The sequence below is a fragment of the Prionailurus viverrinus genome, chromosome C2 (genome assembly GCF_022837055.1).
Source record: "Prionailurus viverrinus isolate Anna chromosome C2, UM_Priviv_1.0, whole genome shotgun sequence".
NCBI lineage: Eukaryota > Metazoa > Chordata > Mammalia > Carnivora > Felidae > Prionailurus > Prionailurus viverrinus.
This window is the reverse complement of record NC_062569.1, coordinates 43,922,251-43,934,286: the sequence shown is the minus strand read 5'-3', so window position 1 is coordinate 43,934,286 and position 12,036 is coordinate 43,922,251. Positions and strand designations below refer to the sequence as shown.

At 39.6% G+C, this 12,036-nt stretch overlaps 1 protein-coding gene across 3 annotated transcripts in view; it reads left to right on the top strand.

Annotated features, from left to right (window-relative positions):
• Window positions 1–9,890: 9,890 nt before the first annotated feature.
• The window catches only part of CP (ceruloplasmin), a 72,719-nt gene continuing 70,573 nt past the window's right edge, over window positions 9,891–12,036 (top strand). For 2 of the 3 annotated variants that reach the window (XM_047874528.1, XM_047874529.1), the window contains exon 1: window positions 9,891–10,254. In XM_047874528.1, the coding sequence (XP_047730484.1) occupies window positions 10,109–10,254 (146 nt within the window). In that variant the 5' untranslated portion in view covers window positions 9,891–10,108. The remainder of the gene's footprint in view (window positions 10,255–12,036) is intronic. The other variant, XM_047874527.1, reaches the window with a different exon arrangement.

The following is a 12,036-nucleotide window of genomic DNA, read 5'->3' as shown; positions in this document are numbered from 1 at the left end:
AGATTGTCTGATATAAGTATGACTACTCCAGCTTTCTTTTGTCGACCATTAGCATGAGAGATGGTTCTCCATCCCTTACTTTCAATCTGAAGGTGTCTTTAGGTCTAAAGTGGGTCTCTTGTAAACAGCGTATAGATGGATCTTGTTTTCTTATCCATTCTGTTACCCTTGTCTTTTGATTGGAGCATTTAGTCCATTGATGTTTAGAGTCAGTACTGAAAGATAGGAGTTTATTGCCATTATGTTTCTTGTAGAGTTGGAGTTTCTGATGGTGTTCTCTGGTCCTTTTTAGTCTTTGTTGCTTTTGGTCTTTGTGTGTGTGTGTGTGTGTGTGTGTGTGTGTGTGTGTGTGTTTTCTCCTCTCAGAGTCCCCCTTAAAATTTCTTGCAGGGCTGGTTTAGTGGTCATGAACTCCTTTCAGTTTTATTTGTCTGTGAAACTTTTAATCTCTCCTATTTGGAATGACAGACTTGTTGGAGAAAGAATTCTTGGCTGCATATTTTTCCAGTTCAGCACATTGAATATATCCTGCCATTCCTTTCTGCCCTGCCAAGTTTCTGTGGATAGGTCTGCTGCTAACCTGATCTGTCTTCCTTTGTAGGTTACGGACATTTTTCCCCCTTGCTGCTTTCATGATTCTTTCCTTGCCTGAGTCTTTTGTGAATTTGATTTATGATATGCCTTGCTGATGGTTGGTTTTTGTTGAATCTTATGGAAGTCCTCTGTGCTCCTGGATTTTGATGTCTTTGTCTTTCCCCAGGTTAGGAAAGTTTTCTGCTATGATTTGCTCACATAAATTTTCTACCCTTTTTGTCTCTCATCTTCTGGTATGATTCTGATGTTGTTCCTTTCTAGTGAGTCACCGATTTCTCTAATTGTTAAATCGTGCTCTTTTGTCTTAGTTTCCCACTTTTTTTTCTGCTTCATTATTCTCCATAATTTTGTCCTCTATATCACTGTTTTGCTGTTCTGCCTCATGCATCCTTGCCACCTTGGCATACATTTGAGATTGTGGCTCAGTTATAGAACTTATTATTTCATTCTGACTAGTTTTTACTTCTTTTATCTCTGCAGAGAGGGGTTCTAATCTATTTTTGACCCCAGCTAGTATTCTTATTATCTTGATTCTAAATTCTGGCTCAGACATATTTCTTGTATCTGTGTTGATGAAGTCTCTGGCTGTCATTTTTTCCTGCTCTTTCTTTTGGGGTGAATTCCTTCATTTCATCATTTTGATGGGAGAACAGGAATTGATGAGGTAAAAAAATTAAAATCAATAAATTAAAAACAACACACACACAATAATCAAATAAATGATGCTAAATTCTAGGTGTGTTTTGTTCTGGTTATTGAAAGGAGTTTGATCGATTACAGAAAAAAGGGGGGGGGAAGGAAAATGTTTGAAAATTTGAGAAAATGAATACAGTGAAATAGAATAAAATGAAATGATGGAAGTAAAATAGAATTTGAAAAATTTACAAGGTAAAAATATAGTAGAAAAAATAAAGAACAATGTTTTCAATAAAAATTTAAAATAAAAATAAATTTTTTCTTTCTGTATTTAAGAAGAAAAGAAACAAAAGAAAAGAGAATTGAATAGATGGACCAGCAAACAGACTGAAATACAATTGAAATTACATTGGTTTCCCCTTGAAGTCAAACTATGAAACACTTTATAGTCTGTAAACTAAGCAGGCAGAGAGATTTGCAGTGTTCCTGAAGAGCGAGGTTGGCCCAGTTGGGCGGAGCTTAGTGTAAAGGCTCTGTACTCCACTAGATGGTGGTGCTTAGCTTACTGGGGTGGATGGTTGTGGGACTTGAATGTGTGTTTGTGCATGCGGGGGAGGGGTGAAAGTGGCGTCACCCAGCTACCCAGTCTCTAGTATGGGAACTGTGTGCTCTCCCAGACCAGCAATCATGCACCTGTCCTTTGTCTCCAGCTTCCATCCACTTCCCACTTTTACACTATCTCTGACCAAGCTGTCAGGTTGCCAGGTGGCACCTCTCTCCTGAGTTTTAACTCAGATGTGGCTGTTTCCCGACCCCTCACTTCTGAGGGACTGTGGCTGTGACCTGCTCAGACCTTCTGGGGGAGGGTCTCACTGAGCAATGCCCGGCTCCATCCAGGAACATTGGTGGGACCATGCTGTTGCCGATGTCCAGAGACTGTGGTTGGGTGCCAGCCCACTAGAGAAAAAATTCACATGATCATGTAGCAGCAGTGTTTCAGAGATTATGAAAATCACAACACACATCTGGTGCCAGGCTTCCCCCTAATGACCTTTTTCCAGCACCAACGAATGTGGTTGTTCTCTGGGGTCTGCTGGGAACAGGTGGCCACACAACCTCTACCAAATGTCCTTCCAGCAGGGGAACCACTTCTCCCCATGTGGCCCAAGAACCTCCTGGACCCACTCTGCTCCTGCGGATTCGCCCTTCCCACCAGAGGACCGCCAGGTATTGAGCTGTAGTTTCAGACTCTGCGCTCCCCCTGTTCATAGAGTCTTAATGGAATTTAAACCCTCTCCTTTCTCCTTTCTCCCTTTTTAGTTCAATCCCTGCAGCTTTTTCCACTTTTCCACTTTCTCTCCAGCTGTTTTTGGTGGTGGGGGAGGGAATCCTGTACTCTCCCCCCACCCCCATCTCCATCCTCTCTCTGCAAGCAAAAACAGCTCCCTGCCCTCTGCAGCTACTCTCTCCCCAAGTTCACCTCTCTGAGCCATGTACCTGTTGAATTCTGTGGTTCAGGTTGTGCAGATTGTTGTGTTAATCCTCAAATCTGTTTTCTAGGTGTACAGGATGGTTTAGTGTTGATCTGGCTGTATTTCATAGATGCAAGATGCAAAAAAACTTCCATGCTGTTCTGCCATCTTGGTTCCACCTGCTTCCTCTTTCTGTAAGCTGTACCACTGGAGTAGAGTCTGTAGTGGTGTAACAAGGCTTTCAACACGTAGAAGTGGGCTTGGTCAAGAGGAACAAAGACAGTGGCTACAAACTGAAGTCTAGCTCAGTAAAAAAAAAAAAAAAAGAATACAGGACTAAACTGCAAACATCAAAAAAATGAAGCTCTCATAGCATGGGTGAGAATTTGAGTCAGTCTTTAAAATTCAACTCCATATATTATTGGAAGTTGCAGATTACAGAATGTAATTTCCAGAACCAAGAATGAGGAGCCATGCTCTCACCTTGTATCTAGCAATATTAACATTTGAGATGTGTTCTGCTGCAAGTAACAGGAGACCCAGCTAACAGGGGATTATCAGTGGTGTTTCTTTCAAAATTTTAAGAAAGGAGATAGGTGGCTTCTAGGGTTGGTTTAGCAACTTGATGATAAAAAGCCAGTGTCTTTAATGCCCTTGGCCTTTCCCTCATTACTGTTGCCTTGCAGTTGCAAGATGGGTGCTGCAACTCCAAATCTTGCATCCACATTGAAGGCAGAGAAGAAGAAAAAAAGAGTAATAACTGACTGCAGCATCTCCTTTTATCAGGAAAGTAAAGTCTTCTGAAGAGACCCAGCTAACTTCTTCCAATGTGTCATTGGTCAAACCCCTGTTATCTGGCTACTCCTAACTGTGATTAAGGCTGGGAAAGAGCCTTTGTAGCCTTAGAGGGAACAGGAAGTAGGGACTAGACATGTCTTGTGCATTGGCTAACAGCTTAGACAATAACTAAGAATATTTGAAATCAGGAATTGGTGAAATAAAAGGGTTCAGCATGGGATTTGAAACCAAAGCCAGACTTTTCATTCCTTTTGCTTTTTAACTTCGTAAATTCATAAGTAATATATAAATACCTGGAGTCTTATCAATCATATCATCTTACCCCAAAATACTCCAACTTGTGTCCCCAGAAGTGTACTTTTAAAAATTAATATGCTAATAATGCTATTATAACATTGGATAAAAGTAATAATACTACTTCACTCTCTGTTGTTGAAACCAATGAGAACCTATAAAATATGGATGCAAATAGCCATCCCTCCCTTTCCCACAAGAAACATCCAAGTTTGAAAATTTTAAAAGAATTGCTGACAAAACTACACTACTCTTTAATTTTTGAAGATGTTGCCCGAAATTCACCAAAAACAATGCTTAATTCATCTACTCATTCATTTAAGAGCACAATCAGTCCTAGACTTTGAGATTCAGAGATGGACAGGAGTCATAGTCTAGTAAAATAAACTCTATTTTAATGGATACGTGAAGTGTGACTTGGTGAATGGAGTTGAATGGAAAAGTCCTCAACTGCATGCATTCTTAACAGGAAGAGTCAAAGACTAAGAATGCATCAGTGGGATGTGTCTCCAGCACAACTTTCTGCTCTCATTTTAATGATGAGTACTCATTATTTCAACAGAAATATTGTTAGTGCAAAAAAAAAAACAGAAAAAAATAAAGGAATATGCCTTAAGAATATACACTCTTTTGGTCAAATTCTATACTTACCAAGAAATTTTTTCCCATAGTTTGATTTTTTAAGTAGACTTATAAACGAAAATTTAAAAACCCCAATAATATATGAACCACCTGGCTGGCTCAGTCAGTAAAACATGTGACTCTTGATCTCAGGGTGGTGAGTTCAAGCTCCATGTTGAGTGCAGAGATTACAAAATAATAATAACAATAATATATACACATCCTCCTTTACTTTTTTTTTAAATTTTTTTTTCAACGTTTATTTATTTTTGGGACAGAGAGAGACAGAGCATGAACGGGGGAGGGGCAGAAAGAGAGGGAGACACAGAATCGGAAACAGGCTCCAGGCTCTGAGCCATCAGCCCAGAGCCTGACGCGGGGCTCGAACTCACGGACCGTGAGATCGTGACCTGGCTGAAGTCGGACGCTTAACCGACTGTGACACCCGAGGCGCCCCCCTCCTTTACTTTTAAATGAATACATTACCACATTGATTTATTCTCCAAGTTTGTTTGTAATCAGTGAGCCCTCTAAATCTAGTCATCTTTTTGTCAACTGACAAAATGAAGGTTCTAAATTTGCCAACTGCCAACCAAACCCTGGCCAGAATCCTTCCACAACACAGAGAGACTGAGAGGCCCAGCCCAATATAGTCTGGAACCATTCTCTAATGCCCACAGGATCACAGTGCATCTCTGGGTCAGGCAGGCTTATATTTGAATTCCATCTATTCCACTTACTAGATATGGGGTCTGCAACAAGGGATAAAATCTCTCTTCTCTGTAGTTTCCTTGTCTGTAAAATGAAGATAATAATAATAATATCTATTTGTGGTATACTGTAAGCAAAATAATGGCCTCCCAAAGATGTCCTCATCCTAATCCCCGGAACCTATGAGTATGTTATTTTACATGATAAAGGTGAATTAAGGTTGCTAATCAACTAAACTTAAGATAGAGAAATTATTCAAGGTTATCAGGTGGGTCCTTAATAGTAGAAGAGGGAGACAGAAGAGAAGGTTGGAGTGATGCAATGTAAGGACTCATCCTGCCATTGTTGGCTTTGAAAATGGAAGGGGGCTCTGAGACAAGGAATGTGGGCAACCCCTGAAAACTGGAGCAGGCTAGGAAAAGGTTCTCCCTTAGAGACTCCACAAAGGAATGCAGCCCCGCTGACCCCTTCATTTTAGCCTGACGATACAGACATCTGGTTTCTGACATATAGGCCTGTAAGATATTAAATTTATGTTGTTTTAAGCCATTGAGTTTGTGGTGATTCATTAAAGAAGCAATAAAAAAAACTAATATATCTATCTAATTGGTTGTTTTGAGGATGAAATGAAATAAAATTTATAAAGCACTGTGCTGGCACACAGTCATCATCTAATAAATGTTATTGACTGTTATTATAGTTAACATTTATTCATTCTTTCAATTTTTATTAAGCTGTGTGTCAACCATGATGCTAAATGCCTAGGATTCAACACAAAACAAGGCATAGTCATTGGTCCCCCAAGAAAGCCCAGTCTAATTGAGGAGACAGTCACATAAACAGATAATTCCAATAGGAAATATGCTTTCATCATGTTTTTAATTTTCAATATTTTATGATGCTTTGACATCTTTGGGGGATCATGCTAGTTGGGAAAAGACTGTCCCCCTCACCCCCCACCCCCGCAGAGCTAGGTAATTCATAGAGATAGTGAACAGCTTGCAGATGAGCCAGACTTTCATATGCAAACCAACCAATCCCAGATTCCATACCCCCAACTCCTTTATCTAACTCACACACTAAGCCCATATTTCCTCTGCCCTAAATCAATCTGAGCCAAGTATCAAACAACTAGAGACAGCTCCTATGCCCCAAAGTCCATTATGATTATTCAGACTAGCCAATCATAAGCTATTTACTCTGCCCTGCCTCGCCTTTCCCACACAAACCCCAATAAAGGCTGTGGCCTATGCTTCCCCAGTCTCTACTTCTGCCTCCTGAACAACTCTGTTGCCTCCCCACGTGACCCTGTGTAATGTTCATGCTTCTTGTTTCTAGGGGAATTGTAACTCTTCTTTCAGTGACATTGGCCTCTTTACGTCATCACCAATGTGTCATTATCTTTTGTAAATTAAGACCCAGGCAGATTTCAAAGTGATAAGAGCTATACAGAATGTATTACCCCCGCATGGAATAGAAGCAAGAGGGAATGGGGTCAACATGGCAAGAGAGGAAGAAAGTCACATATTTGAAGTTGCATGTAATTAAGCCTTGTGAATAAGTTATTCTTTAATCTTTTATAAAAGTAATTCTAGAGGAGCCTGAGTGGCTCAGTCAGTTAAGCCTTGGACTTCGGCTCAGGTCATGATCTTGTGGTATGTGAGTTGGAGCCCACATCAGGCTCTGTGCTGACAGCTCAGAGCTTGGAGCCTGCTTCAGATTCTGTGTCTCCCTGTCTCTCTTTCTGTTCCACTCTCGTGCACTCTCTCTCTCTTGCTCTCGCAGGTAAATAAACATTAAAAAAATAATTACAAAGTGATTCTACTATTTTGGTTCTCTTCCATTGCTAATAAATCATATGCTTTGATTTCTACATTGTTCATGGTAGTAAGAAAACAAGAATGGCCATTAAAATATAATGCCATTAAAAAACAAATCTCCTCCATTGTAATGTACACATCGACACCAGCAAGGCTTTGTGGGATTAGAATCTAGGCTTTCTCTTCCCCCGCCTGTGACCCCTCTACCTGCCAGAAGGTGATGAGCCTAACCTTGACCCACTAATGGGCAGCCAAAGGGGATGGAGCAACCAGAGCCCCATCTATGTGACACTCCCTAAATAGTCATGAACTGAGCAGTAGAGGAGAAGATCAGCCAAGCCGGTGCTATACTAGTTCAAGTCAGGGGGCTGGTTATCAGAGTTCTTCGTGTGACCCCACTTGCCGATAACATTCCAGAGTTGCACAATTTCCTGTAAAAAGATAACATCATGGTGGTCTGACTGGTCATGAACAGACTGCTATTTTATAGTGAGTGTTTCCTGCTGTCACAGAGTGAAAGACTGTCCTTGGCAGTTTGTTTCTCAATAATTCTGATTTATCATGTTAAAAGCTTCATGGATCAACCAAAAAGAATCTGGGGGGTATAAGCAGGAAATCTTGCCAGAACAGAAATAAAACAAAAGCTTCCTTGATTTTAGCCATTATCAGCCCCAGGACCTTAACTGCTAAATGCACGTAAGACTCACCCAATCCAGAAATCTTTCAGACAACAACAAAGAAAGAAGGAAAGAAAGAAAGAAAGAAAGAAAGAAAGAAGAAAGAAATTGTGGAAAATGATTAAAATTTGTGCGATGTAACTCTAAGTATGCAATGATTATTTATAACAAACTACAAAGATATACCCCAGGGTTCTGAGATAACAGCCTTCTGACAGACACAGCCAAGTGGATAAGCTACTTGGTCCTGTCTAGATTCTTCTCTTCTTTCTTGCAATGCTCCAAGTCAGCTAAGCCTCTCCTGGTGGGCCCTCTGCTCTTCTTGTGTCACCCCAGTTTATGCTGCTGTGACACATTTCTGGAGTGCAGAAATTCTCAATTGCAGCATTATTCAAAGTTCACTTTTGAGTACCAACTCTGGAATTACTGTAAGATTTGCAGTGTTAAATGACCCTGTCAATGGCTGGTTGCTTATTAGCCCACAGTGCTTATTTAGACAGTCCTGAGGCTCAGCGCATTCTCCCTACTTCCTGCCACTCAGCAGCTTTATGGGAAGGGTAACTGTCACAAAACAGGACAGAAATGTGGACTTCCTGACCTTCTCTGCATTGCAACATAAAATATTTACTCCCACTGGCCAGGAGTATTACTGTTTAACCATTTCATTTCACCACCAATGTAAGTGGTGCTAGAAGTATACATTCTGGAGCCCTCCATAGTACTACCTGAGCTGCGTGTGTGTGTGTGTGTGTGTGTGTGTGTGTGTGTGTTAATTAATTAATTAATTAATTAATTTGGTGGGAATGGGGTAGACTTACTGAAAAAAGTGACTTCAGGGATTATTGCTGTGATCTGATCACTGTCCTCCCATCTCTCAGGGCTGAGTTTGAGCATGGAGTAGAGAATGAGAAAGAAGGAAATGCTCAGAAAGCTATTGGCTCATACAGTGGCTTTGTGCCATTCTCCCTTTGGGAGTATGCACTGCTAAATGATGTCCCCTCCAAGTAGAACACTTGGGAATAGGAGCCCCTCTGGACACCAATGTTTAAAAGGAACAGCATCTTGCAAGGCACAGATTTTGGCCAGTGTTCCTCTCAGTGGACATGAGGGCACAATAGTTAAAGGTGGCTCTAGAAGGAGGTCTTGGGACATACCGAGCATTGGAACTCAGTTTTCTGTATCAGGGCAATTACTTAAGATTATTATAAGCTGGTGGGAGAAGTATCTCTATGCCTTAACTTAGTAGATCATTTCAATTACCATTGGGACAATAGTTCTCTCAGACTGAGGTTTTACAGGTGAGGAAACTGAGGTTAAGTTTCTTGCCTGATATGACGTGGTGCCATCAGATTTTGATCTTCATCCTGCTGTCTTCCCTGGTACTTACTATTGTCCTTCTCTGATTTTTTTTTTCCATAGCACTTGTTGCTAATCCTAGCTGTGTTCTCTCTTCATTTGTACATTACCAGTCTCTTGCAAGCAGAACATAAGCTGATGAAGGTAGGGTTTCATGTCTGCTTTATTCACTGCTGTATCTGCAGCACTTGAAACAGGGTCTGGCACACAGTGGGGTCGCTCACTAATACTTATTAAATTAATGAATTATGCAAACATCAGGGTTCTTTCTCCTATGCCAATCTATTTCTATAAATAACTCAGGACAAATACATAAAATGCATTGAAGGATTATATTAACACAAAATGTGCAGTGTTACAACCAGGATTTTCTGTTAATAAACTTGTATTCACTTAGGGTAATAAGCCCCTATTTACTAAGACCAACCTTTGCCTTTGAAAACAGATCTACTTATGTCTGCTTTCTTTAATGATAAAACAGAATTATCACCCCCTGTTATGCTTTGCTAGTTATTTTGCATATAGTAATGCAGAATAATTTGGCAAACTTTCTATGCAGATGTGTTAAGAGCATACAAAATAGATAAATCCTTCACAATAAGATTCTTATTGTGGGATACTTAAATTTGGCATGCTAAATATCACACTTCATATCCTCAAGTTGCAATCAAGTATTGTTAGCCATTTCAAAAGTAAAGAGTGACACATTTTAATCCATTTTGCCTAATTTCCTCATGATTTATTAACAGTTCACTGCGAGCAGAGCGCTGTACTGTGGCATATTGTTTGAGGAACAAAGGGAGCATTTAGAGATGATTTTTGCCCTCCTGGAATTTACACAACAAATGGAGGAAAGCAGAGTTATGCACACTCTAGTGGCTCCAACAATAACTGTTGGCTTTTTTATTCGTAATCAGAGAAGCCTGGCAACAGAAACCTTTTTTTTCCCCCTGGGCTTACGAGAACTGAGCCGAAGTGGGAAACGTTATTTGCTTTTACGAAACAATTTACTTTTGTGCAACCTGAAGATGTGTCAATCAAGCAAATAAAGGAAGAAAGCCTTATTTATAAAATTGCCTGCTTCTGATTTCACTTTGTTGCTTCTCAGGCTGCACGAGGGAAAAAAAAAATGAAGATTTTGCTGCTGGGTCTTTTTCTACTTTTATATAGTAACTCAGCCTGGGCGAAAGAGAAACATTACTACATTGGGATTATCGAAACAACTTGGAACTACGCTCCTGACAATGGGGAAAAGAGACTAATTTCAGTTGACAGGTAAGTCACTATTTTTATTGTGTACAGACCAAATTTATAAGTTATCAATTAAAAAATAAAGGGAAGAAGATAAAATGTTTTATTAATTTGTTGTATATGTATTCAAGTATATGTATATGTATTCAAGTCCAAAATGTGGACTTAAAATCCGGGAAACTAATAAAACTCCTCTAAATTCCTGGGCACGTTTTGGTGGGGGGTGGGGTGGGAAGGCTGCTCGACTGATTTCCCCTTGGTCCTGGGGGATCTGTGTGGGCTTATTACCTCCTCTGGTCGATATTGCATCTTTCATCAGGGTTCAGTCTTCTTGTCTGTTTGTGCAGAAGTACTTTAATTTAAATAACAACAGTACAAAATGTTATGTTGATTATACCACTTATTGATTATTAGCAGGTAAGACTAAAATGATTTTTAATCCTTTAAAACATCATTTATAAAAATCAAATACAATTTTAATAACCATGACTGTGCTTAAGACTTGTTAGTTGACTCGCAGTTAATTAAGTTTCTCTTTCTCAGCGTTAGCATGCTAATCTGGAAAATGGAGATAACAAAACTACCTTATCGGGTTCTTTGAAGAGTGGGTGCACGTAAAGCTCTTAGTACAATGCGAGGTACATCAGACATGCACAAAATATGTGAGATAGCTATTGTGATGCCCCCCCGCCAAAAAAACCTCTGTGTTACTTAAATGTTTTCCTGTTTCAGGTGTAAGCCCTCTTATTTCAAGCAATAGTCACCATACAATATAGAAAAGCACAAGTATAGCTCTTGATGTTTTTATAATGAAGTTTATACTGAGGTCATCAGTCTTAATAATGCCAATTAAACATTTATCACTAAACCCCATGTTTACTACTTTTAAAAATGCATTTTAGGGTTGCCTAGGTGGATCAGTCAGTTGAGCATTCAACTTCAGCCCAGGTCGTGATCTCGCGGTTCACGAGTTCCAGCCTTGCATCGGGCTCTGTACTGACAGCTCAGAGCCTGGAACCTGCTTCAGATTCTGTGTCTCCCTCTCTCTCTGCCCCTCCCCAGCTCATGCTCTGTCTCTCTCTCTCTCTCTCTCTGAAAAATAAATAAAAACATTACAAAATTTTTTAAAATGCATTTTAATGCTGATAAAGCATAAATGAACCCAATGACAATCAGCTGCTAAGATTATATCTTTAAAAATAGCTAAACAAGTATCCCAATCTTCATAATTGTTGGTTCTATTGATGGGTATATGCTATTCTCATTCATTTTATGTATGTTTGACATTTTTCACAGTAAAAAATAAATACATAGCTGCTAATAATATCTGTTAAATTATTAATTTAGTGATATACAGTAAGCAAAGTTTCTGACCTAAAAATAACTGATTGTAAACAAAACTAATACATCCTACAATAATTTTTTTTTAAACCAGGTTTTGAGGTAGTATTCTCTTCTTAGGAATAGGACCTATTTTCATGACTTCACCAAATTATTTTGTATGAATGCAAGATTTTCCCTGATTAAATACATGTAAATTATACATGGTTTCTATAGGGAAACAAGACACATTAAAAAAAATAAAAGTCTGCTTTACACCAAGCCCCCATCCACCATTCTTCTGCTATTACTCATGATTAAAAATCAAATCAGCTTTACTGAGCATAAGCAAAGTGCAAGACATTGCTCCAAGCATGCTTCAATGAAGAAGTCTGTAATACCAGAAGCTAGAGAAGACAGAAGAGAGAGGGAGTTTATTAAGAACAGGGCCGGGAGGGACGCCTCGGTGGTTCAGTCGGTTAAGCA